Source organism: Drosophila kikkawai, chromosome 3R, assembly GCF_030179895.1.
Source record: "Drosophila kikkawai strain 14028-0561.14 chromosome 3R, DkikHiC1v2, whole genome shotgun sequence".
NCBI classification, from domain to species: Eukaryota; Metazoa; Arthropoda; class Insecta; order Diptera; family Drosophilidae; genus Drosophila; species Drosophila kikkawai.
The window spans coordinates 20219305-20245369 of NC_091731.1; the positions used below are offsets into that span (position 1 = coordinate 20219305).

The 26065-nt window shown below is 42.5% G+C and overlaps 5 protein-coding genes across 5 annotated transcripts in view; 3 read left to right on the forward strand and 2 right to left on the reverse strand.

Annotated features, from left to right (window-relative positions):
• The window catches only part of LOC108075556 (ras-like protein family member 10B), a 39315-nt gene extending 35381 nt beyond the window's left edge, over positions 1-3934 (reverse strand). Inside the window, exons 1-2 of the mRNA XM_017168065.3 lie at positions 3810-3934; positions 1453-1941 (exon numbers count right to left, since the gene is read on the reverse strand). The gene's annotated coding sequence lies outside the window, so the exon portion shown is untranslated. The remainder of the gene's footprint in view (positions 1-1452; positions 1942-3809) is intronic.
• Positions 3935-8437: 4503 nt separating this feature from the next.
• Orco (odorant receptor co-receptor) lies at positions 8438-11862 on the forward strand. Its single transcript, XM_017167802.3, has 7 exons — positions 8438-8604; positions 8967-9275; positions 9459-9973; positions 10229-10457; positions 11071-11275; positions 11346-11501; positions 11575-11862. The coding sequence occupies exons 2-7, from the start codon at positions 8968-8970 to the stop codon at positions 11623-11625; spliced, it is 1464 nt and encodes a 487-aa protein (XP_017023291.1). The 5' UTR covers positions 8438-8604; position 8967; the 3' UTR covers positions 11626-11862.
• Positions 11863-15315: 3453 nt separating this feature from the next.
• LOC108075401 (alpha-tocopherol transfer protein-like) lies at positions 15316-19293 on the forward strand. Its single transcript, XM_017167822.3, has 3 exons — positions 15316-15431; positions 18066-18370; positions 18433-19293. The coding sequence occupies exons 2-3, from the start codon at positions 18066-18068 to the stop codon at positions 19052-19054; spliced, it is 927 nt and encodes a 308-aa protein (XP_017023311.1). The 5' UTR covers positions 15316-15431; the 3' UTR covers positions 19055-19293.
• A 1381-nt stretch (positions 19294-20674) lies between these two features.
• Or83a (Odorant receptor 83a) lies at positions 20675-22501 on the forward strand. Its single transcript, XM_017167772.3, has 4 exons — positions 20675-21372; positions 21433-21632; positions 21706-22258; positions 22319-22501. Exons 1-4 carry the CDS (start codon positions 20827-20829, stop codon positions 22376-22378), a joined length of 1359 nt encoding a protein of 452 aa, XP_017023261.1. The 5' UTR covers positions 20675-20826; the 3' UTR covers positions 22379-22501.
• A 1074-nt stretch (positions 22502-23575) lies between these two features.
• Positions 23576-26027, reverse strand: LOC108075638 (ubiquitin domain-containing protein 1). Its single transcript, XM_017168182.2, has 5 exons — positions 25874-26027; positions 25547-25734; positions 25219-25468; positions 24170-24410; positions 23576-24085 (listed from the first exon to the last, which is right to left on the reverse strand). The coding sequence occupies exons 2-5, from the start codon at positions 25629-25631 to the stop codon at positions 23906-23908; spliced, it is 756 nt and encodes a 251-aa protein (XP_017023671.1). The 5' UTR covers positions 25632-25734; positions 25874-26027; the 3' UTR covers positions 23576-23905.
• Between the last annotated feature and the right edge of the window lie 38 nt (positions 26028-26065).

The following is a 26065-nucleotide window of genomic DNA, read 5'->3' on the forward strand; positions in this document are numbered from 1 at the left end:
TTTACTCGGCAAGTGCAGAAACGAAACATTCGCACAGAAACGAAACTTTCTAGTTCAGTTGGACAAGTTGCTTCTTTCTGGGAAAACTTTTCGATGTCCTGCAGCGTCGACGGGCATGTAGAGGACTTGCCGGAGAGCAAATGTATAAATGCAATCGAGGGTGGATAAGTCGATGGGAGGGCGAAAGTGAAGCGGTTAAACATTTAGTGCCATAATGAGATTAAGCAGGAATGGGGCAGAACTTAAATTTAATTGCTTTGAGCATATTGTCCATAAAGTTTGCGCATAGTAGTCCCACGGAGGCCCCATAAAAGTCCTCTGGGGTAATCTCTTATGCGACATCGAATCCATCTCGTGTGCATCACGTACTACAGCTCGTATCTCCCGATGCGAATAGGAATTCAAGGCACTCGCATATGATTCACAAGCCATTCGAGCTAATGAGTCTTGAACAAAAGTGACGTTCTCGGGATTTGCCACATGACCGGAATATTATTACGGGTATTAAACCAGCTCTGGTCCGAAAGGGGGCCAAGACAATGGCAAACAACGGCAAACAATGCTCAAACACGATGAACATAATTCGAAGGGTGGTCTTTCATTTGTCTCTTTAATAATTGTTGACTCGGTAGAAAATGGTTATTGTTTTGTAGTTGATTTACAATTAAGAAAATTGCAATTTAATATTGTTAATCTTTTAAAAGTTAAATCTGAGGTAAATAACGCTGTGAAAATTCAATCTTTAATGCAAATGGAAAGTCTAGAACCGAGAATATATTTAGATCTCTGGTTGGCCTGAGATTTAATCAATATTTCCCCAAAATAAAAGCAAATATGAGCAAGGACTCTGCTGAGCTAAGTTTACACAACAATCTGAGGTCGAACGGGGGCAAATTTGATTCCGAAATGGGGGCACTGCCACTGTCAATTTCAGTGTTGGATTTGTGCAAAGTTTTTGGAATTGAAATTCCTGCAGCAATTAGAATTTCTTCCATGATTTCTCATGAAAATTTCCGACAAGGAATTCTGCATCTGCCAAAAGGCCCAACAGCGCAGACCAACTTTCAATTAAATGCTGACGCAGGGGAGGCAGGAACTGGATCCGACATCCGTTCGAAGCTCTCAAATTTTCCCAGCTAGCAGTACTTCATTCACGTAGCTAATTTTGGTCGTAATTTCTTGTGTACTGACCCCCAGAGCCCCAGAAACGGCGTGTAAGCTGTCCAAGATTAATGACTTTTCCCCCACCGCTGACGGCAGCTACCCGCGCTGATCTGTATCTGCAAGTGTGTGTGTGTGTGTGTTTGTATGTTTTAATAATTAATGCATAAATAATGATTTACACAAACTGTGGTCAGCCGCTGAGTGGACCGCAAAGCCTGGGAAAAATGCTATATAACAAGGACGAAAGAAAACCGTCGAAAGGAAGAAGAAAAGTTACCCATAACTAACCTGATTTTGCTGCTGCTGTTGCAATGTTTCTGCTGCTGCTGCTGGTGCTGCTGCTGATGCTGCCTACCACTTCCGCTTCTCGCTCTCTCTCTTGCACACTCTGGCTGACTCGCTCACACAACGACAACAACAACAACAACCACAACTCGGAACAGTTAATCCATCATCATTATGATTTTCTTATTTTGTTTTCCTTCTCTTAACTTTTAGTAGATTAACAATTTTTTGGTTTCTTTGTATTTTCGGTGTTTTTTTTTATATACTTTTTTACTTTTTTTTACTTGTTTATTTATTTATTTCTTGCTGGGTGTTGCTGTTGGCCTGCTTTCAGAGTGCTGCTGCTGCTGACTTTCTACTCGTGTTGGCAGCAACATAATATCCTTTCAGTTCGTCCTAGACTTACGCGTTAAACATGTGTTTGTGGCACTTTTGAAAAGGCATTTGCAGTCCTGGCATTGCTATTGTTCTTAATCCCGCACGGCTCGACTGCTGCAAAACTCTTGTAATTATAATTGGCTGCGGAGACACACCGGGGACAGTGGGAGTGGGACACAACAACAAGTGGCCACTCGGCCCGGTTTTGATGATGGCCTAATGCAAATTTAATTGCGGTTTATTTATCCAAACGCCCCGTCCATAATGGAGATGGAGACTGCTCTGCGCACTTCCCAATGGATTTTTGCGGTAGCTTTGTGTGGCCCTATCATGTTCCTTGTTACTTGTTTCTGCTTTCCCTAATTTGCCACGCCCCAGCACGCACACACAACCCACCCACAGACGCCCGCCCGCCCACATGCTGTGCCAGACTATGCTCATTTGCTCCTGCTTGCTTTTCCCACCATCATGCCGCTCTCCGCTTTTCCTTCTGGCGGAAAACTTTCAGCTCATTTCTAGTAATGGCATCGCTGTAGTTGTTGTTGGCTTTAATGAGCTTCCCACTGATTGTGGCAAAAATGCGAAAAGCATGCAGCTTCCGACTCCAAATGGTGCTAGCGAAAATATCAGTTTCACTTGCCACCTGCGGGCACAGAATGTGCCGGCATTATGTTTAGAATTTGCTGTCGAAGAAGCGCTCATGAAATGTGGCTTTCCAATTAACAACTGTGTGTTATGATTAGAAAATAAACACAAAGCACAAAGTTAAGGGAGAAAGTTATAATAATCACAGATGTGTGCATATATATTAAGAAATATTTTTCTTAACAATGTATAAATTGAAATTAAATCGAAATTTATTAAATTATATATAATTAACTAATGAGAACCTTTAATAAAAATAATTACACTTATAACTAACATTCACTGTGATTATTGAAGTTGAAATTCATTATAAAAATCTATACCTGTATACAGTAAATTAATGCCAAACAAAATTTATAATAAGTATATTGTCTAAAAATATCAAAAATGTAATCTCCTTTCCAAAATGTAAAAATATAATAGGAATTTTCCAAACAAAAAACAAAATAGATAATCACATAATGGAACATTATTTTACTCAGTTCAGACTCCATTTCCTGATTAAATTTCATTGCCTAGCCAAACAGTCTCTCAACGCTTCATTGGGCTTTCGGAGACAACTTCTTGGATAACCCTTAGCACTCAATAACAATCATTGGGCCGTGGCCCGCCTATGGGTACGTTTCTTTCCGACTTGGGCACAACTCGAGTGCAACAGTGCGTATGCGTTATCCGAAAGTTTGAACAACAATTGTTGCCTTGGTAATTGTGGGCGGCAGCACTCGGTCTGTCGGCACTACCCAGCTGATGGGGGCAGGCAGCAGCTGTTATCACATCCTAATGCTAATGCGATTTTCATAGCTGGCTCTGTGTATTCCCTGGTAATCTACTGTCTCAGTGCTTGGCGCATACAATGGCAAAATTCATAGCACGCTTATGGGAGCTGGCTGATGCTAACGATGGCAATGCCTGTCTTCAGATGCTGCTGCTGCTGATGGTGATGGTGATGGCTTATGTAACTAGCGCTGCATAAATCCGTGCACACAGAGATGGAGGCCCAGCGAAACAGCTCCCTGGCTGCTCCTTAGCTATTGAAATGACATTTTTTGTTTCACATTTACCCCCCCATCCCCTTGTCCATGTGTGTGTGTATTTGGGGCAGTTGTGTCTGCAGCCGTGGTAATTTCTTTAGCGGACTCATGGCTCGTGGTGCTCGTGCTTTCGGCCCTAACAAGCAGCAGCAGCAAAAGAACTCGGGCCCATGGCATGGACTTTTATCGCTGTCTGGCTGTGGGCGAGGCAGGCGGAGAGGGGAGTTGGATGTAGGGGAAGGTCCTTTACACACACATACACTCGCACACCCGCACTACTACCGACGACTCTTATGTTACACTCACTTCTACTTCTATTTCACTTCACCACCACACACGCTCTCTTGGACTTGGCTTTGGTTTTGGCTTTGGCTTTTGGCAGCGACTTGGCTTGCGACTCTGCTGGCGGATGCTGCTCTCGTTGCTGTTCATCTCCCGTCGATGGACCATTTTTGACTGGCTTTCAATCGAAGCCATTGGCTGCCTTTCGGCGCCTATCTCGTTTCGGCCAACAGCGGGGATCCGCCGTAACAGTGGCTTGCTCTCCAGGCTCTGTTGTCGCTGCTTCTTATACGCTACGGTTGTAGCGCCAGCGAGAGTGGAATCGGATGGCGAGAGAGTAAATCCTTCTCTTGTTGCATTTTGCAGGCTCGCCGAGGCAAAGTCAACGCACGTGAGTTCCAAAGGCTGCCAGACTTTCTTTTAAATTGCACAAAAATTCAGAGATGCGAGGGGGAAAATGCTCTGAAATCGGAAATAAAATATAAAGGAGTAGCATTGAAGAGCCTAATCTGCAGATGTAAATATCTTTGAGAATTAGTTATTATATTTTATAATGAAATAGAAAATAAATGGTATTGTATAAATATAAAAGGAATTAAAAAAAAAACAAATTCTTAATTACTACATGGTTTAACTTTTGTTCCATTTAGGATTGTAAAATTGGCTAAATTGATAGTGAATAATATTAAGATAGAAAGTAAATTAATACGGCTCAAACCTTAATATTTAAACTATAATTATATTATAATAAATATTTAAGTCGGTCTGCAAGTTAATTCCTTGCCTTTTATATAATTTCAAATATGATGGCAACACTTTGACTCGATTCTCTTATAAAATCTCGGTTTATCTGAGAAGTTGTCCGATGCTTTCTCTCTTGTTCTCTCTTAGTTGTTGGCCCAATTCACTCTCCCTGCGCAGGCTCCTTGATGCCAGGAACAACTTCGAATTTCGAGCAGCAGCAGGACAACAAAGGAAACCCACCAGCAAACAGACACAGGCACATACACTTATTTATAGACCACCACAAGACCGAAACTCGTTTAGTTGCCGCGTTGACAACTTTGTGGCAGGCAACAAACAAACACAGACACACCCCTCACACACACAGTCAGCATCGCGGCGTGTTGACAGGAAAGTGGGAGGTGGATGCAACTGCAATCGGAGAAGGCAAATGCATCTTCTTGGCTGCGACGCTGGCCTGAGCATTGACCTGCTTACACAGCGACACGATTTATAACTCCCCTGCATGGCAATTCGAGTAACAGCATTAAATGGCAAATAAATCTAGAGTTAAACTTCTGACACTGTCTCGGCGTGGAGCCACGAAGGCACTTCCTTCCGCTTCCCTCCACTTCCGGTCGGAATCTGTCCGTCCTGTCAGCGGGCAACAAAAGGAGTGACACTCACACACCCACACAACTTAGGGCACGGAAAGAAATTCAAGATCAGAAATATACGAATTTTAAGATTTACTTATCTAAAGAGGGATAGGAATAGGCTTGGAAAATATACTTCAACTTGTATTAAATTATTATAGAAATTTTATATGAATGTTAACTCTAACTCTCTGTTTGGGATTATTTTAAAATATTTTCTTCCAATATCCTATTGTAGGTTTTCGCAAAATTCCCTCAGTGTACATATTTACATTATATACGGATACAATTTATGAGCGCCCAGCACCTCTAAGGCACCATCTCTTCTCCGAAATCTTTTACAGCTCGGGAATAAATAATAATAATTCTTTGCGCTTTTTTGCGCCAGTTCTTGCGTTGTTGTTCGCATTTCTCACATTTCTTTGCCATTCTTATGACAATGTCAACATTTCTTTTGCTTCTCTAATGGCATGACAAAAGCACCGCACACACTCCGGCCACACCACGCACACTCAGAGTGCCGCACACACGCACCTATATGTGTTTTCAATCGGTTGTTGTTCTTCCTTGTTGGCTTTGCATAGCCATAAATTTTGGTAAAAGCTTCTTCTAGGTTGAAGGCTACGGGCAGTCCGAAAATAAAGCGGATAATTTCTGATCCTGACACACACGGACCCACACAGCGACCGAGGGGGAGCACACACAGTTGCCATTTGTTGTTTTCGCCATTTTTTGTTTGTCATTTAACAGATTTTTCTGTCCTCGCTCTCGCTATTGATTTCTAATTTTTCCTTCGTAGGCTTAATAAAAAATCTTTGCACCACATGAATGTGTGTCTGGGCATGTGTGCGAGCGGTTTTTATGATGTGTGCGTGTGTGTCGCATTGATTTCGTAATTTATGAGCGATTTGATGGATTGCGCAAATAATTTTTTATGTTTATTTTTGAGTTTTTATTGTTCCACAGCTTGTGGTTGTTTTTGTCGGCCTGTGTGGGGGCATGTCATTCGGAAGTGTTGTGGTTCTGGGTGCCGCCTACCAAATAGCTCCACGTGGTTGTTTGTGGCTGCCATTATGGCGAACAATTCGTTTGAGTGAAATATGATGCCCAAGGTGGGCGAACGGAAAGTGAAGCCTACATTTTAGGGCAGCAGCAAACAGTTAAATAATTTACTCTCATTTAAATAAACGTATTAGGCCAGGTTCATACATCATCGGCCATAAATGTACACTTCAATTAGCAATCCATTAGAATTAATGAACATTTTATGTCCTGCAGGCAAACGGAATATGTAAAAATGTACCTCCATTAGTTTATTCTATTCAATTGTAATTTAAATTAAGTACGTGTCACTGCTCACTTTAAACTTGTTTAAAAATTAATGGTGAAATGCTGTCGGTACTCGATGCAATGTTCGCGGTCAGCTAATTAAGCCAAACGCATTCGGGTAATTAAATTTTCAGTCGGTTGTCCGTGAAAGTAAATCTAGCAAAGCGGCAGGGCCAGATATTAGGGCAACATGCGGGAACTTGGTTAGCACGGCCCAGTTCAGGCCAATTAAACGTTAAATCAATATTGTTAAATCCCATAACAGGTCATAACAGCTGCACGCACACAGGCGAAAGAGCGTTCCCGCATTAATTGGTGTTCGTGAGTCGCCTGCATTTAAATAATCCTCGAACTGTCACCAGTGTGTGTGAGTTCTCCATAACACACTGGCACATCTGTGTATGGGTTCCGTATCCTGGCTGCACCAGATCCTGTCCACACAGCACATTTACATAGTTGCAGTTGGGCGCCGGTAATGGTAATCGTATTGGTCGGTGCTTTGTGAGCCTGGCACGTTGACTACATTTTAATGCTGGTAAAAACTCATTTCGAATGAACTTGAATGGAAGTTGGCCAAGAGTCGTTGTGTGTTTCCGATTTTCTGTTACAATGTATCGCAGTCATGTCGCCATATACATATGTAGGGTGTACTCAACTGTGCTTTCCAGGTGGGCGCATCTTCCTTTTGAAATTGCCTTAAATCAAGAGGAGAGGGAAATGCATTATTAATAAAGCCTTGAAAACACTTTTTTATATTTAAAAATAAACCAATATGTATTATTCTATTAAAAAATATGTAAAAATATTATATATATAAACAACATAATTCACTATAGCTTTCAAACCCTTTAAAAGTCTAAAAGTATGGCATAAAATGTTTGAACTACCAAATTCAGTTCATATTTGCTACTTGTTTTAACAAGTAATATTTCTTTTGTAGTTTTGGACACATTTTTAGGGGTTTCAAACTCAGACTTATATTAATATTGCCTCAAAAAAAAAAAAAAGCAATTTCCTTTGAACTCATCTTTTCAATTGGTTGCTTCGTTACCAATTTATAAAAACATTTCTTTAAGAAGATCGAATTTTTCCAAGAATCTATACCATTTACCAATCGCATTCAACAGTATAAAATGTAACCAAGCCAGGCATCTCATCTAACCTCGTTTCTGAGGATTCCCGATTGAATCCTGCCCCTCCGAGCCTTGGTACACTTGAACCGAGAACGAAAAATGAACAAAGAACAACTATCCATCAGGCCCGGCACACACACATTTCCATGCAAATGGGTATATATTTTTTTGGGTCAGCGATTGGGGGAGGGCTCTGCCACAGGCGGCCGTTGGGTGCAAATGCCCTTTCCGAGCTCCTCGGCGGCACTTAAGGCCAACAAATACAAACAGGCATAATAAAATAATCGATGCTTTTAAAATTTGCATAAGTTCGGATACCGCAGATGCTACACAAGAGGAGTCAGAGGAGCGTATTTCCATATCCCACCGCCACATTGCGCATACGCCGCGTGGACAGGCCGGGCCCTAGACCTGGAGACGGCGGCCATTGCCGCCAAGTTCGTGGGCGTTCGATTTAATTGTGGGAATTCGGCGTCTGCCACGCACCCATCTCGTGGCTGGACGTGGCTGAAAAGTTGAATTTTTAAGCACTGCCAGGCGGGTAAATAGCCCAGCCTATAGCCAATGGCCCATAACCCATATCCCACAGCCCAGAGTCCATATATATTTTCATTAACATGTGTGTGTTGGAGTGAAAGTTTCAGGGACTTGGATTGAACGTGGCCTTGCCTGAGCCGTGGGAATTCTGCCCTCAAAGTACACGTCCTTATGTACAATCCGTCCGAGCAAAGGAGGAAGCACTTGTCGACCGAAACTGGTTTACCTTCCAGATTTCACATTTCATTAACGTCGACACCGCCCTGCTGGCAGGTTAACATCGGTCTCCACTTTAAAACCTCGTAATATCCGAAATTATTTTGGCCTGGCCCCAGTGAGTGAAATGTTTGCCTAAGGTGCATTGAGTGCACTCGATTTTTAAGGATCAAAACATTAACTGGATAAAAATTATATTTGAATTTCGAACGGATTAATAGCAAGGTAAAAAAAGGTGTTTTTTTTTCAGATACAAGTTCAAACTGTTGCGTATAGATTTATGGCTTTATTTTGTATTTATTATTTAAAATTGTATTATCACATAAAATGCATTGATTGTGATTTTACAAAGAGGACTTTGAAATTGCTCTTAAGCAAAATCTCATTAATGAAATAAGCAATTATCACAGCACATTTTACGCATACCTATGAATAAAACATGGCGAAATCAATTAATTTGGCGACAGGATTTCCTCTTTGAGCCGCACCCACAGACATACATATGGGTTCAGGCAAAGATTTCCGCTGCTAATTAAATTGGTGAAAATCCAATTATATCCGCCGTGACATTTTCTGCCTTTCCACAGCATGACAACGTCAATGCAGCCCAGCAAGTATACGGGCCTGGTGGCCGATCTGATGCCCAACATACGGGCCATGAAGTACTCCGGCCTGTTCATGCACAACTTCACGGGCGGCAGTGCATTCGTAAAGAAGGTGTACTCCTCGGTGCACCTGGTGCTGCTCCTGATCCAGTTCGCCTTTATCCTGGTCAACATGGCCATGAATGCCGAGGAGGTCAACGAGCTGTCGGGTAACACGATAACCACTTTGTTCTTCACCCATTGCATCACCAAGTTCATTTACTTGGCCGTCAACCAGAAGAACTTCTACAGGTAAGGACTCTAACACTAATCCCCAGCAAATCGTAAAAAAGTACACTTGGCAAAAAGATGCTGGAAAAAATCTATTTTCGAAACAAAAAGTCACAATTTGGAGGTTTATTTAGAATCATTTGTTACTTCTTTTTTATATTTTCTTTCCCTATAATTTAACTAATATAATTCCTTCCTTTACAGAACCCTGAATATCTGGAACCAGGTGAACACGCATCCCTTGTTTGCCGAATCGGATGCCCGCTACCATTCGATTGCCCTGGCCAAGATGCGAAAGCTCTTCTTCCTGGTGATGCTGACCACTGTAGCCTCGGCCACCGCCTGGACCACGATCACCTTCTTCGGGGACAGCGTTAAAATGGTGGTGGATCATGAGACAAACTCTAGCATTCCGGTGGAAATTCCGCGGCTGCCGATCAAGTCGTTCTATCCGTGGAACGCCAGCCATGGCATGTTCTACGTGATCAGTTTCGCCTTTCAGATCTACTACGTCCTCTTCTCGATGATCCACTCGAATCTCTGCGACGTGATGTTCTGCTCCTGGCTGATCTTCGCCTGCGAGCAGCTGCAGCATTTGAAGGGCATCATGAAGCCTCTGATGGAGTTATCCGCCTCGCTGGACACCTACAGGCCGAATTCAGCAGCTCTTTTCAGATCCTTGTCGGCCAACTCGAAATCGGAACTAATACGGAATGAAGGTTAGTTTTTATTTAACACTTTAAATCGTTTTTCCTCAGTTGATGTTCATTATTATAACTTATGTTACTTTAGTTTTCTTTAAAGATATTTTCTTCTTTTCTTGGAATACATATATAAAATATTTTTTACTAGGAAAATATGTAAAGAATATTAATTTTATCCAGAAGAAGCTTTTTCAACACCTTTCTTAAGTTCATGCAGTGCACTCTGACTCCCTTTGATTCGGTCCGTGATGGGATGTATTTTAATTGCAGAAAAGGATCCTGGCGCCGACATGGACATGTCGGGCATCTACAGCTCAAAAGCGGATTGGGGTGCCCAATTTCGTGCGCCCTCCACGCTGCAGAACTTTGGCGGAAACGGAGGCGGTGGCAACGGCGTTGGCGTCAACGGGGCTAATCCCAATGGCCTGACCAAGAAACAGGAGATGATGGTGCGCAGCGCCATCAAGTACTGGGTGGAGCGGCACAAGCACGTGGTGCGGTGAGTCCGGCACCCGGTCAAATTCAAACTGAAATTGTAAGAGGGCTCTGGCCACTGCAAGGGGATGAGTGATTGCATCTGCGTGATTTTAATAGGAAGTGCGGTGCAGCTCGTACCTGGCCGGAAAAGTCCTTGTCCTGAACTCTAATTGCTGCCAGTTGAAGTAGGCACTTGAACCCATTTCAGCGAATTTATATATACACTTGCTATTGAGTTTAATGGTCTTTAGTAGTTTCCGGAATTGTTATAAACGGATAGAAGGATATAATATCATAGATAAGAGTGTTATCCTTAAAAACCAAAACCTTTAAGCTCATTTTAAAAAGTTTTCCATCGATTGTGTGCTCTCCCCAATTGGCAAAGGCAATATTTAGGGCATTTATTTAGTGCTCGGGTGTTTGCCGGCAGCTTGTTTGATTTTCTTGATTATTTCCCCAATTGCTATCGTTGTTTGGGGGGACACTGGAGGAGAGGTGATTGCATGGCCAGGGCCCCTGGAGTGATGTCCTTGTTTGTACTGCTGTCCTGGCAGTTGGCTTGCTTTCTTGTGTGTGCCGTTGTTGATCAACCTATTGACTCGAGTATTTGTTCCTGGCTCCCCATTTCCCTGCAGCCTGGTGGCGGCCATTGGCGATACCTACGGAGCAGCACTCCTGCTGCACATGTTGACCTCCACCATCAAGCTGACCCTGCTAGCCTACCAGGCCACCAAGATTGGAGGGGTGAATGTCTACGCCTTCACGGTTGTGGGATACCTGGGCTATGCCCTGGCCCAGGTGTTCCACTTTTGCATCTTTGGCAATCGCCTGATTGAGGAGGTGAGTCTGGGAGATTTGTAAGCTAAGATAGTCTTAGCAACCACTCAACTAATGTATTCTGCCTTTCCAGAGCTCATCTGTCATGGAGGCCGCCTACTCGTGCCACTGGTACGATGGCTCCGAGGAGGCCAAGACCTTCGTCCAGATCGTGTGCCAGCAGTGCCAGAAGGCAATGAGCATATCGGGTGCCAAGTTCTTCACCGTCTCCCTGGATTTGTTTGCCTCGGTGCGTTGTATTCGATTTCCGTGCGTTGCAATGTAAAAATAATTCAAATTTGCCCATCTCTCGTTCTCCGCAGGTTCTCGGTGCGGTTGTCACCTACTTCATGGTGCTGGTGCAGCTCAAGTGAACTGTCGGAGGAGCTGGCGAATTGTGTGTGCCAGGAAAGCGAATGCCAAGGAGCCGCAGTGCTAAAGAGACCCCCGAAAGCCCCCTATCACAGTGCCCAGTCACCGAGCCCAACCCCTCGCCCTCTGCAAGCAGCAATATTTTAGAGCAATTATAACGCAAATTATACATTTTATACCATCGCCGAGCGAACCGTGGCCCATCATGGAGGCACACATGCTGCAAATATTTATCGATTTTGTACACGTGTAGAGCTTTCAATGTAAACTCAACAAGCAAATCAAATAAATGTGTAGTGCAAATGCAACAATTTCAGGATGGATTGCAAAATGGAAAAGGTTAAGGGATATTGAAAATTAATATGACTTTAGTAGCAATTAAACTGCAAACTTTTTATAGTTATTAATAAATAAATAATATTCCTAGCATTTTTTAGATATATGAAAAATTTTCGTTATAAAGCATATAGTTGTCCGATAATGTGGTGATATCTTTAACGTTTTTGTTAAAATTGCATTTCAGAGATCTATTTTCCTCAATTTACTTACATACTCGTATTATAATTTTAAATAGGATTTACATATATTCTGAAACCTACTGCTCTACATTAACAGTTTTTCAATTGATTTAAAGCTCCAGTAATTAAATTACATTTGAAATATATGAGACATAAACATAAAATTTAATTTGAAATATAATAAAGTCGTTACTAAATCCTTAATCCACTCAGGGCTAATTCATACACTAAGCCTAATTTGATAATTACCAAGGCCTGCTCACATGACAAGTGAGGAATTCAATGGCGCAGACTTGGGATCCCACGCATCACTGGTTGCATGCCAACAGTTTTTCTCGGCAGATGCGCGAGCGAACTTAATGAATTTAAATTATAAAAACCAATCCTTCGTTTTAGCGATATTAGTTTTGCTCTAATGGGGCTGCTTTTCTTTTATTTTTTGGTAACTCTTGGCCAAATGAGCTGGCGCAACCGTAGAAACAGTAAACAATCATCAACAATTGCAGGCAACAATTAAGCGAAATGTGGCAAAAGTGTAATTCCGAGTCACACTTCTACATACTTATGTGTGTTTGTGTGGATCTCCACACACTGGCGGCCATAGCTCTCCTATATTTTTGGCGTTTTGAAAGCGCACTTTATGGATTTCCAAATTGCCCAACTGGGCAACTGGCATATGGCAACTGGCTGACTCCGCTGCGAGTTTAAACTGAACCGGCAACAGCAACAACAACACGAAAAACGCTACACAACGCGAACTTTTAATGCGGCCACGCTCCGTACATTCGGCCAAAGTTTTTATTTCTTGCAGCTTTCATAAAACAAAACAAAATAAAAAACGAAATGCGAACAAAAAGTGACTATAACTATGACTGCGCCAAGCCAAGAGTGTGAGCCGCCGCCAGGTGAGGTAAGATGAGGTGGAGCGTAGAAGTATCTACCCATCTCTCCGTGCCCCAACCGCTTCTTACTGTTAATTTCTTTATTGCGCAGACTTTCGTCTGCCAATGAAAGTTTCTTGACTTTGGGAATGCAACAATAACAGCAGCAGAAACTACTTAATTTATAAGTCTATGGTTTAATTAGTTTTCTTTCTTTCATGTTTCTCGTTGCCTCGCCCAGCCAGGGCAGCCGACATCTTCCTGTTCTCGTCTGCAGTTTTAATTATTTACGCGAATGTGTCAGCCCCATTGGTCAATCGCCAGTGCGATTTCTTTTCCAGTTGTCCGAATAGAGTCATTAACATACCACCATATATATATAGTAGCATTTTTAACACGCGACTTTGTTAATGTCATTTTTATAGAGCCTTAAGTACCTTACTTATACCTGTTTGCCTTACATAATTGTACTGTTGTAGAGCCATTTTCATTTCTTGGTGACTGCACTGAGTAATGGAGAAATTGGAGTTGCCCGTTTTCAGGAGATACAAGTTCAAATATTTGGTTCAATATATGTATATTTTGTAGGTCGTGGTGGTATAATTGTAGCAAAGAATTTTTTAAATTACTTAACAAACAAATATAAAAATATATATTGATAGACATTGAGAAGATATTTCTTTATTTCTATTGTCTAAATATAATCATTTTATGTTAACAAAGCTACTGTTCGTGTTGGGACATAATTTGTATCTTTATTAATTAGAAAAAAGACATCCTCTGAAACTTTTTAATATTAATGGTAGCCTCCAAGCCTCCAATTAGAGCTGAGCTCCTTTTTGATCCACTCTCTCTGTTGTTTGCTATGTTCAGGAGCAACTTCAGTACCAGCCTGAGTCACTAAGGAACCAGAGGATCTTCGAGACCTTCAATTTTTTATAATTACTAATTAAAATGTAATATTCTGCTTTAAAGAAACTTTAAATTGGGAAACTATTTTATAAGTAAAATGAAATCATACAAATTTACTTTATATACTTTGTAGTATTTATGGATATAAATGTGCTCTTCCCTTACCCTAAGTATTAAAAACTATAGACGTCATCGATATCTGGGGGCATGGGAACGGCAAGTTCCCCTCCTTTCCCGTCGAATACTAAGATATATTTGCTATGTTTTTCCAATCGCATCGGTCTGCTTTGGTAGGCTGGTAACAGTTTCTTCTCTTTTTTTTTTATGCATTTGCTCGACGTTTATTGCCACATTGGCCGCGTCTCGCATTGTTTGGTTTAGAAAAAAAGGGCAGATCAAGTTCAATGCATGCAAAGTCAAAGTCGGAAACCTCCGTACTCCGGGTAGCCCCTCCCCCTCATCGGGCGATGATAATTGCTAGCAATCAGCTAGCTGGAACAATAAAAACCAAAAAAACAGAAAAATGGCAAGAGGAAAATAAAAGCCACACGAGCAAAACGCAATGCAAGCCAAGCCAAGACAAAGTTATGGAAAATGTTCATTTTCATTTAAATGAAAATGAGGAAACGGCCGGCAAGTTCAACGACTCGCGGCTGCTTAGCTGGAGAGCTGTGAGTCGGCGAATCCAACGCCAATTCCATGTGCACTAAATTGCTTAATTGTGAAATGTCGAAAAAGTATAAAGAAACAATTATGACAGATATCATTTCAGCAAGGCAGCGGCGGCTAGATAATGCAATCGGCACACTCGGGCGTTCGAAAGTTAATAACTAACTAACTTTCGGCACGCACTCTGACTATGTGTGACTGATGCTTTCTCAGGCAGCTTTTGCACTCTGCGCTCCCACAGAACAAAAGACTGTGGACACGAACTTTTCGCGGATTTTCGGGAGGGATGCAAAGGGGGGGAAATCAAAAGACTGAGGACACGAACGCGGACTGACAACCCGCTAAAAGTACTAAAAAAAAACAGGTGGCTGTCAGGAGTATTGTCTGGCGGGATGCTCGTCAAGTCTCGCGGCTGGATGATCGGCAGTGGAGCGTGATTAGTCTGCGCCGCTCATTGAACTTCTCTTGCGCAAATGGCCAGCCGCTGAAACCCTCCTCCTTCTCCTCCTGCTTCGCCGAGGAGCCAGCGCGTGCATTTTTCTCTTTGACCGATTTTCATGGCATGATCTGTTTTACGGCTTTCGGTTTTCTTTCGCCGTTGTTGTTGCCGCAATCGTGCGGCCCGAAATCCACTCGTTTCCACTCGGATCTCTTCGGCGATCGTTCGGCAGTATTTAAGTGGTCCGAAACGTGTTTGCAGACATTCAGTTTCTGTTCCCGTCTTGAGCGCTTCGGTTGTGTGCTATTCATCATACGCCGCGTTGTCCGCTGGATAAATCACCAAAAGGATTACCTCTGACCAACTAACCAACTCTCAATCTAACCAAGGTGAGCCATCTACCTCCCAGATACATGCAAATATCGCGATCCGATCTTTGGGTTCCCCATTCATGGGGCTGCGTAGGATAATGAGCGGAATTTAAATGAGTGCCTCGAACATTATACGCGATAAAGTGTGCAAATCATGTGCTGAATTTGAGAAACACAAAAGAAGTTGAGGACATTGGCGGGACCATCCCACGCAGAGCAATAAATTCGACAAGGGAACAATAACTTGAATGGAAACTGTGCGAATAACTCAATTCGAGTGGCAGCGAGTAATAAGGAAGGCGATTTATGTGGTCCAACAAAGGTCGTTGAAGTCGTTAAAGTCATTTCAGAATGCTAAAATTGCACCCAATGAAGGGGGAATGTTTTTGAAAGAATTCCACAAAGAAAAAGGGTTCATTGAATTGAAGATCTGATCTGATCTGGTCAAAGCAAAGTAGGCCCAAAGGTCTTTCATCATCACAAAGCCTTAAAGTACTGCGTAGATCTTACTGCCATTAAGTTCATATGCTATTTAGCTTACAACTTATAAAATTCAGAAGACCTAAAGAGCATTTAGCATGACAAATTTAGGGCTCAAGTCCTCATCTTTTATCTTGGAAGGTATCTTGTTGACTGACCATTCCTAAACCACTTAAATGCTACCCGCCACAGCGTTTTCGAAATTCTTACAAATAATGACATTACAAAACAAATAACCACACAGAATTATTGTAACGACATAGAGCGACTAGGGATAGAGACAGATATAGAAGCAGAAGACAAAAGCTGAAAGAGACGGAAACCGAAAGCACTTTACCTGGACCCGAAATGCCAAAAAAAAGAAGAAAAATAAGTTAATAAAACCCGTTTTCTGACCATTTTTCTTGACTCTTGTCCGCCCGATTTTCTGATTTTCGTTTCGTTGTGTTTTGCCCGCTGTTTTGTTTTGCTGAAGATTTTCGCAATATTTGCAATTGACTTGGCTGCCAGAAGGAAAATTTGCAATAGACGCAACCAGACGACCATTAGCGGACCAACAAAAACCATGCGAGTGTGTGCACACAGAGCAATTTGAGTGTGGCCGAGCCTCCTCCGGTCTGCCGGTGGTAATTGCAATTCTAACAGGTTGCAAGTTGCAACTGCCACTTGCAACAGCAACAGCAACACTAGTTGCATTGCAGCCGGTTGTGGCTATGTCTTACACAGAGGAAATTATACTATTTCATTCTTTAAAAAAATGATTGTTTTGGAAGCTAGATAACATTTAGATTAGGTTTAGAATTATTTAAAATTCTTTTTAAAGCTAGATAAAATGCAAATAAAGTTAAAAATAATGTATTTGTTTTATAGAAATTCACTTAGAAGTTCCCTTCTTTCCTCAAGCTCATTAAATACTATCCTAAACCTATATTATTAGGCAGTTTAATACCATTATTATATGGGTTTAGTTAATAAAATATAATATAAAATATAAATGTAGACCTTTTTCAACCTTTTTCTTTTGTGCAGCATATACATTTTTGCCTTTTCAAGTTGCTCTGCTCAAATTCCCTCCCAGACTGCGGCTCATTTCGAGAGCTTTTCCTCTTACCAGCTCTGGCTGGCTGACCCCAATGAGCTCTGCGTCTCAGGTGTTGCAAATTTGATTAAATATGGCCCATTTGTGCCGTATATTTTTCTTCGTCTGCGCTACGGAATTGCCAAACCAAATGCTGACTAAACTATCGGTCAAAGTTTAACACAAATTACCAGATCTTCCATTATCTGCCAGCCCCAGCCAGCCAGTGGAATTGTCAATTACCTCATGCCAGAGCGAAAGACAATTTATGCATCATTTTAAAAGAAGTGTCAAAGTCAAAAGTAAACAAAATAAAAGTTATAAACAAGCTAAAAGTACGGAGCAAAGAGCGCAAACAAAGCGGCTAACCGTTTGAGCCAAGATATACTGTTGCCATTTACTGTACTAACTGCCCGGCATGGCTATCTCTAAGCCACTTTTCTTCATTTGCACGAGCTAACATTATAATTATTTACAAATCTATATGGTTACCTTTAAGGCCTTACATCGAAATTCACTGAACCAAATCGAAACTAAAAGGCAGAAGGGCCCTGAACACTGTTTTTGGGGTCGATTTTGCTTTGGCCCTTACGCAAAGTGAGCAGCCCCAAGTACACCTGTTCCGGGAGGGGGCAGCACTTGGAGTAATGCATATTTGGCCACAGCCCATGCTTATGAATCGAGGCAGTGACGTGTGACCGCAAGACCTCCGAGCGACGAGCATTTTGAAAGCGCGCAATTAAAATGTCAAAAATATCTGATTATTTTGTATTACGTATTAAAAAGTGTGGCGAAATAGCCAGCGAAGAATATGAGGGGTTGTCATTTTATTGTTTCATTCGGAGACCCCATCTTTGTAATTTATCTCAAGGCAGGGGGGTAACTTTTAATAGTAAGGTCAAACTTAGTAAGCAGGGAACAATATAATTAGTTATTTATTGTATTTATAATAGATTCTAAAAGAAATGTATTTAGTTATGGGAGTTTTCTTGAAAGAATTTCAAACGAAATCTCAATTAATATCAGTTTAAGCAATCTTATTTAGTATTTGAATATTTATTCACCTAAAAAATAATCTTTCAATCTGTCCCCAGATGATGATGCTACACCCCACACCCGATCAGCGCGTGAGCATCCGCGAGGAGCTCCGCGAGCCTGAGGATCCCGCAGACATTGAGCGCGACATCAAGCTGATTCGCGAGTGGCTGGAGACGCAGCCGCACCTTCCCAAGGACATGGACGATATGCGCCTCACGACCTTCCTGCGCGGCTGCAAGTTCAGCCTGGAGAAGGTCAAGAAGAAGTTGGACATGTACTACACCATGCGCAACGCCGTTCCGGAGTTCTTCTCCAACCGGGATATTAATCGCGAGGAGCTCAACATCGTGCTGGATTATGTGTAAGTAAATCATTCATTTTAAATAATTTCTAGCAGAATACTTTAATATCTTCCCTTTGCAGGCACTGCCCCACTCTGCCGGGCATTACTCCCAATGGCCGCCGCATCACGTTCATCCGGGGCATCGACTGCGACTTCCAGCCGCACCACATTCTGGACGCCATGAAAGTGGCTCTGATGATCGGCGACGTTCGCCTGGCTGAGGAGAGCGTGGGCATTGCCGGCGACATCTTCATTCTGGACGCAGCGGTGGCCAGTGCCTCCCACTTTGCCAAATTCTCACCGACCGTGGTGAAGAAGTTTCTGATTGCCGTGCAGGAGGCGTATCCGGTGAAGGTGAAGGAGGTGCATGTGATCAACATCTCGCCGCTGGTGGACACCATCTTCAACTTTGTGAAGCCGTTCGTTAAGGAGAAGATCCGCAGTCGCATCACCTTCCACAACGACGTGGAGAGTCTCTACAAGGTGGTGCCGCGTGACCTTCTGCCCAACGAGTATGGCGGCAAGGCCGGTGGCATTGTGGAGCTGAACCAGTGGTGGAAGCAGAAGCTGGCCGACAACACCAAGTGGTTCAAGGAGCAGGAGGACAAGAAGGCCAACGAGTCCCTGCGCCCCGGCGGTGTGAAGACCAGCGACGATCTGTTCGGCATGGAGGGCACGTTCCGTCAGCTGAACATCGACTAGGAACGGATCAGTATTCCGTATCTCATGTCCCCCACATCCAGGCTTGTCTAACCGTGTATATTAGCCGCTCATTTGATAAGTCCCAGCACATGTGCATGACTCTTGCTTAATTGCTTCATTTTTTTCGCCAGAATCCATTGTTAATCTCTATATGCCTCATCAGTACATTGCAGTAATTACAATAATAAAGAAAAATCAGCATATTAAGGAATGAATAAATAAATAAAATCGTTGTCTTACTAGTTACTTGTTTGAAATATTCAAATGATTCAAAAACTATCAAAATTATCGAAGGCATTCAATTACTAAGAATATATTCAATATTCTGGCGTTAAGCTTTAAGTCTAGTTTCTCCCTTCCTCTACCCTTTATTGTTTATTATTTTACAAATAACTACGAAGCTCCAGAAAATTAAGGAATAAATTAATCAGAGGAAAATGTCCAACAAGCAACATGAAGTGGGTGTGGAATGGACGCCGGAGACTAAAGGCATTCCTCCACGAACGCCCCATTAAAATAATGACCAGGGAATAAGGGATGAGGGACCGATGCACTCACTGACTGGCCGATGCTTGATTGCATCTGCCACAAAGCCCTTACATATACCGTATAAAGTATTGCCACCCACCACCCACAATGGCTTGAACACATTTCACTCGTCGCATGTCGCCACTATGTGCAACATGCACATCCACGGAGGAAACGGAAACTTGTCGCATTTCGGGCGAGGGCGAGTCCTCCTAGGGAGGCAGGGCGGAGTTCTCCCGGCTGACTTATTTCTCCGACATATTGGTTCCGTTCGCATTGTTGTGTGCGCATTTCGGCGTACGAAATCAAGTGCTGGCAACATATCGCAGTCACGACTCTTCGGACATGGTCAACTGGCTTTCAATGTAAAGCGCTTTTTCCGTTCTCGGCTGCAGGGTTTATTTGGAATTGATGGCCCGGCTTGCTGAGGTATTGTAAGGAATTCGTCTGAATGGCTGGACGGTCAAGTGGCGTTATGATTGGTAAGGCCCAGTTGCCAAACTTCTCAGAGCCAGCAGTGCCTTGCTGTTTTGCTATTGACCAACAGCAAAGTAAAAGTCTTGTGGCCAAAGTGAACGAAGTAATCAGGTTAACACACTTTTGTTGAAATTGAAACGTTACTAAGTAGTAGTAGTCACCTAAAAATGGGTCCAAAAAACAAAACGTAGACCTAGCTTCAGGGACTTTGTATTGTTATTGTGTTAAGTTTTCAATGTTCCCTTGACACTTACGATTCTACTCTTCTTTGGGTTTACAATTTCTTCTTAAATTGGGTACCCATTTCTTAACCTTCAGCTTAACTCTTAACCTTCTTAGCCTACCCGACCTATAAAAAACTTTACTTAACGTTATTAAAAGGGAAATTACATGTTTAAATATTTTAGTTTTTCGTAGTGAAGAAAAAACTAGTATAAGTGCTTTAAACTTTTAACTGTGAGCTCTTTATTATTCATTAATCGAGTTATTAATGGCAAGGTTTTCAAACTTTCCAAAGAAATAAAACAAAAATACGAATCATTCTACTTATTAAATATTAAAATAATATTTTTTTTCAGGCAATTGAGGGAAAAGTTTGTCAAAGGATGCTACCATAAGCATATAATTTAAAGTTTATTTAGTTGTGACCAAATCTATAATTTGTTCAAATGTAGACATGAATATAGCTAGAGCTGTCTTTATAAAAAGGGTTAAGCCTTAAGGGTCTGAACCAAACAGTTAACTGACTCACGACTTATAGCAATAACATGGAAAATAAGGATAAAGACAAAGCTAAGCGTCGGGATCTGTTTGTGTTTGTTCGCCAGACAATGTGCATTGCCGCCATGTATCCTTTTGGCTATTACCTCAAAGGCTCTGGCTTTCTGGCTTATGTGGTCCGAGTCCTGGATGTGCTCTACGAACTCTTCAACTACTTTGTTTCAGTGCATATAGCTGGATTGTTCATCTGCACCATCTATATAAACTATGGACAAGGGGACTTGGACTTCTTCGTAAACTGCCTGATACAGACGATCATCTATATCTGGACCATTGCCATGAAGCTGTACTTTCGAAGGCTCAGGCCCAGGTTGTTGGACGACATCTTGGCCTCGATTAATGACAAGTATGAGCCGCGCTCCGCTGTCGGATTCAGCTATGTGACCATGGCGGAGGCATATCGGATATCCAAGCTGTGGATCAAGACCTATGTGTACTGCTGCTATATAGGAACCATCTTCTGGCTGGCTCTTCCCATTGTTTATAGGGACAAGAGCTTGCCGCTGGCCTGTTGGTATCCCTTTGATTACACGGTAAGTTTGAGTTATCTCATATTTATGGAGTTTCCAAACGTAAGAGAGTATTTTTTATAGCAACCCATTGTTTATGAGGTTGTGTTCTTCTTGCAGGCAATGGGTCAGATCCAGGTGGCGGCTTCTTTTGCCTCCTCAAGTGGCCTTCATATGGTGCTGTGTGTCCTAATATCGGGGCAATACGACGTTCTCTTTTGCAGTCTGAAAAATGTATTGGCCACTACTTACGTACTAATGGGAGCTAATATGGCCGAACTGAGGTTAGTTACAAATCCTGAAAATCTGACTTAATATAAAAAAATAAAGAATATGATTTTAAATTGTTCAACACAGGACACTACAGGCTGAGCAGTCTGTGTCCGATGAGGAACCCAGTCAATATGCTTACTCCTTGGAGGAGCAGACACCTCTGCAGGACCTGCTCCACCACACACCTCAAACGGGATACCCTGGCGATTTTCGGAAGGCCTTTCGCCAGTCCTTTGTGCACTGCGTTCAGCACCATCGTTATATAGTGGCCGCCTTGAAACAAATGGAGCGCTTTTACAGTCCAATTTGGTTTGTGAAGATCGGAGAGGTAACCTTTCTCATGTGCCTCGTGGCTTTCGTTTCGACAAAAAGTACCACTGCCAACTCGTTCATGCGAATGGTGTCTTTGGGCCAGTATTTGCTGCTGGTGCTGTATGAACTATTTATTATTTGCTATTTCGCCGACATTGTGTACCAAAACAGCCAGCGATGTGGCGAGGCCCTGTGGCGAAGTCCCTGGCAGCGGCATCTGAAGGAGGTCCGGAGCGATTTCCTCTTTTTTACGCTAAACTCACGGAGGCAGTTCCAGTTGACTGCTGGGAAAATAACCAACTTGAATGTGGAACGGTTCCGGGGGGTGAGTAAAATTGAGTAAAATTTTGAACTAATTATTCTACTCTTATTTTCATAATTGCAGACTATCACAACTGCCTTCTCCTTTCTCACCTTGTTGCAAAAAATGGACGCTCGAGGTTAGATGGCCGAATTGGCTTTGTGTTTTTATTTATTTATAATAATTTATAATAGAAAAATTAGCATTTAAATAAAAGATCAAAAACACTTGAATAGGCACCGCATTTATGCCCAATTCTTTTTTATTTCTTTTGATTTTTTTTTAATAATTGCTTCAACTTTGGCCATTACACTCTGCTTCTGAAGTGAATTACAAAACTATTGCAAATGGCGCATCAAAACGAATGAATCTTTGTGCATTCTGATCTAAATGAATTAGCGTTAAACTCATCGAATTGACTGATTTGTTAGTTAAATGTCAGCAAGCTTCAAAATTAAACAAATTTATTTAAATAATAAGGAAAATTCGGAACTAAAAAACGTGCTTAAATTCATTATTTTTTGCCATTAATTCAGACATACACAAAACGACTTTAAGTTGCTTATCTTTTGTTGACATAATTACGGGCCTGACTGATATTGCGCCGATAAATATGCCCAATGGTGTAATGCACTTAACACGATTTAAAAACAAATACAAATGTATTAGCTAATGAAAAAAACCGACTTCTAATCTCGTTCTATACGTGTAATTTTTGAATTAAATTAAAACTTTTCCTTAAATTCATGTGCTTGACAGATAAATAAATATTCATTGATTCCACTCGATTGCATGATTAACACTAAAAGCAAATTAAATGATATACATGTATAAGGTACTTGGGTTAACTCTTCCTCAACTCCCTACCTCGCCATCGCCCCGCCTCGCGATCTTGTTAACTACGTTTGAGCAAGTGGTTTGCTTAACAATTTGTGTATTCTCTGGATTCTCTCACAATTATTGTGCTTGGCATTTTGTACAGTATCAAAAATGGTTTGTTACATGCTTTCTATTGCGGCCGAATACTACAGTTCTTGTTTATTTTTACATTACATCTTAGCATTAGGCAAATGCTTTAACACTTGCTTACAATTAGTTAATAGATTTGCCCTTCATTTCGCTCTTTATAAAAATGTACATATTTCTTTTGGGTTTTCAATCGGGGATTTTCCCCGAGCAGATTGCGGTTGTCTGCTGATCTCATATATGTTTGAAGTATATGTTTTGTAGACTTCTTAAATCTTTTGAATTATTATCAAAAAAATATATTTAGGTTTATAATTTATGTATCTTATAATCATTTCCCATTCCGATTTCCCTCTTACTCAGCAACTTTCCATCTTTTGTTTAATTTCGTTTATATATAGGTATATATTACACAAAGCATAACAAGGCGAGCAGCCACAACAACAGCAACAACAACAAGGCAGACAGAACAACAATTTGCAATTGTTGCTTATTTTGATAAATGCAATGAGTATACTGTTGCTGTTGCTCCCGCTTGTGCTGTACATTCCCCCTAAGGTTCCTTGTGCTGTGAACTGAGTATATGGCATTCCTCCTCGCCGAAATGCCTCTGTTCGCTTTGGCCCATTGTTGTTGTTGTTGCTGCTGTCGTGGCTTTTTGCTGTTCCTGCCGCTGCTGTTGACTAGTTGGAGCTGCCTGCGCCGCTAGCTTGCAAGCGCGTGCGCCGTACTCGTGCTGTTGTCGTGGTTGTAGTGCTCGGTGTTCACAATCACCTGCACCACATATCCCTGGTGTATGCTGCACTCGTCGATGGGCACCTTGTCACCCAGTAGCTTGCCGCTGTAGAACCATCTCTGGCAGCAGGCGTCTACATTCTCTGCGGCCTGTAAGATGACAAAACAACGATATAAGTACTCCGCAAAGTTAAACAACAAGCTTAATACCTCAATTGTGGATTCTGAACTCACCTGAAGCTTCTTCTTGCACTGACCCACCGTATCCTTGGAGTACACCGGCAGTTTAACATCAGTCATGGTCGATGATATGCGCAGCTTCAGGAATATCTCAGTGCCGCCATCCACTGGCTCAGAGTATTCGGCAGGGGAGTCGCGTCCGTTCTCCTCCTTAACGATATTGATGGGATATGACAGACAGTAAATGGGCACCTTGTACTGTGTGCCCAGCTCATCGTAGCACTCTGTTAGGTAGCTGTGAAAATAACAAATAGAGTCGGTAACCGGGTGTGCCATCCGCTCCCTATCACTATCTTATCACAAATCCCAGCCACCCCGAAAAGTCCATTAGTCAACCCATTGAGCCTAATGCTAATGATCCAATGCCAAGTGGGGTAGGCTGCTAGGGTCTGATAAAGGCCTGATAACGCCGATATTACGTCCGGAGTAGCAAGGCAGTTGGCAAGGACACGGACATGCAACATGCGGAAAGTGGTGGAAAGGTCAGCGCTGCATTTAAATAAATATAGTTCACAGTCCTCGTTTAGCGAGAGTGTCAGTTGAAAATCGATGTCGAATGTCTAATAAAAACGTTAGCACAAAGTTTCAAGGTGAAGTCGGCGTATCAAATACCCTAACCGGGAAGTAGGTTGTAAATCTATACTTTCAATTCTGTAATTTTTCTGCAGTTGAAGTTGGGAAATCAATCATTAATCAAGAACATTTGCAAATAAAAATAATATTTATAAACTACAATTCTCTGAACGTAAATAAACCCGATGGGCAGTGGATTCTCATTTGGACTAACGAGTGTCCAGTAGCGCGATTTCTTTCACAATTCCGACTCCCATGGCGGCGCTCATCACAAATTTATGATACCCCTTCGCGGTCCGGCAAAGGACACAGGCAAATCGCTGTCATGCATTAATGGAGTTATGGCCATACGAAAACTATATACATTATTGATTTTCTCGCCCGGACCCCGAGCAGACGATGGCAATTAGCATGCCGTGTCATTAGGGACACCGGAATGCCACGGATTTTGGGTGGTTGAGCCAACTTACCCGTTCGGCACAGAGATATTGGCCCCGTCGAGGATGGCCTGGGCCATCTGGAAGTCGAGGCCCTCGGCCGCATTGGTGGCCGCCCGCAATGCATCCCAGATCTCCTTGCGTCCATCGAAGGCAGGCGCGGTGTCCCAGAACTCGTCCCGCTTGGACCGCAGCTGGCCCTCGGTCAGCGGGACGTCGGAGCGCCAGCGGATGGTCTCGTGGCAGAGCGGGCGGTTCTTGCGTGCCGCGCCCATGGCAATGCCTGTCGGCGGGAAGATGAGATTAATGACTGATATAGACGCTGAGGCCGAGGCCGATGATGCGCGCGAAGGCCACTCACCTGCACTAGCCGGACGCGAGATACTCGCCGAGGAGACGCTCATCGTCTCGTTGTCGGGGTTCATGCGACACACACAGGCGCCCATTGTGACGGACACAGGTGCAGATTCAGCTGCAGAAGCACGCCTACGGCGACACACAAGCACACACAGCACAGCACAGCTCCGCTCCGGATTGAAGGATCTGGATCTGGATGAAGCGATATATAGTACTGTATATATATATATAAATATATATGTAAGTTGCTTGTCACGTAGGTACACTGGTACGACGTGCCAGTTCCGCTCCGTAAAGTCGGAAAGTCGGGGACACCGAGTGGGAAACTCACATCCGCACCTCCCCGCACAGCCGCCTTGTTTGCCTGCTCGCCACCGACGTGTACTCGAATCTGGTGGCTGTTTATACTATGTGCCCCTTGTTTTCGTGCTCGGTTATCGAATCGCCTGCCTTTATTTTTATTATTGTTGCTCGGTGCCTTTTATTTTATTATTTGCCCGATTCTCGACCAGTGTGACCGCCG

Coding starts and splice junctions, on each gene's coding strand:
- Orco (XM_017167802.3), top strand. CDS start 8,968: ATGACAACGTCAATGCAGCCCAGCAAGTATACGGGCCTGGTGGCCGAT. Junction 10,458..11,070: donor CGGCACAAGCACGTGGTGCG/GTGAGTCCGGCA, acceptor ATTTCCCTGCAG/CCTGGTGGCGGCCATTGGCG. Junction 11,502..11,574: donor CCCTGGATTTGTTTGCCTCG/GTGCGTTGTATT, acceptor CGTTCTCCGCAG/GTTCTCGGTGCGGTTGTCAC.
- LOC108075638 (XM_017168182.2), bottom strand. CDS start 25,631: ATGGGCGCCTGTGTGTGTCGCATGAACCCCGACAACGAGACGATGAGC. Junction 24,411..25,218: donor AATATCTCTGTGCCGAACGG/GTAAGTTGGCTC, acceptor TTATTTTCACAG/CTACCTAACAGAGTGCTACG. Junction 24,086..24,169: donor AGTGCAAGAAGAAGCTTCAG/GTGAGTTCAGAA, acceptor GTCATCTTACAG/GCCGCAGAGAATGTAGACGC.
- Or83a (XM_017167772.3), top strand. CDS start 20,827: ATGGAAAATAAGGATAAAGACAAAGCTAAGCGTCGGGATCTGTTTGTG. Junction 21,373..21,432: donor GGTATCCCTTTGATTACACG/GTAAGTTTGAGT, acceptor TATTTTTTATAG/CAACCCATTGTTTATGAGGT. Junction 21,633..21,705: donor GCTAATATGGCCGAACTGAG/GTTAGTTACAAA, acceptor TGTTCAACACAG/GACACTACAGGCTGAGCAGT.
- LOC108075401 (XM_017167822.3), top strand. CDS start 18,066: ATGATGATGCTACACCCCACACCCGATCAGCGCGTGAGCATCCGCGAG. Junction 18,371..18,432: donor AACATCGTGCTGGATTATGT/GTAAGTAAATCA, acceptor TTCCCTTTGCAG/GCACTGCCCCACTCTGCCGG.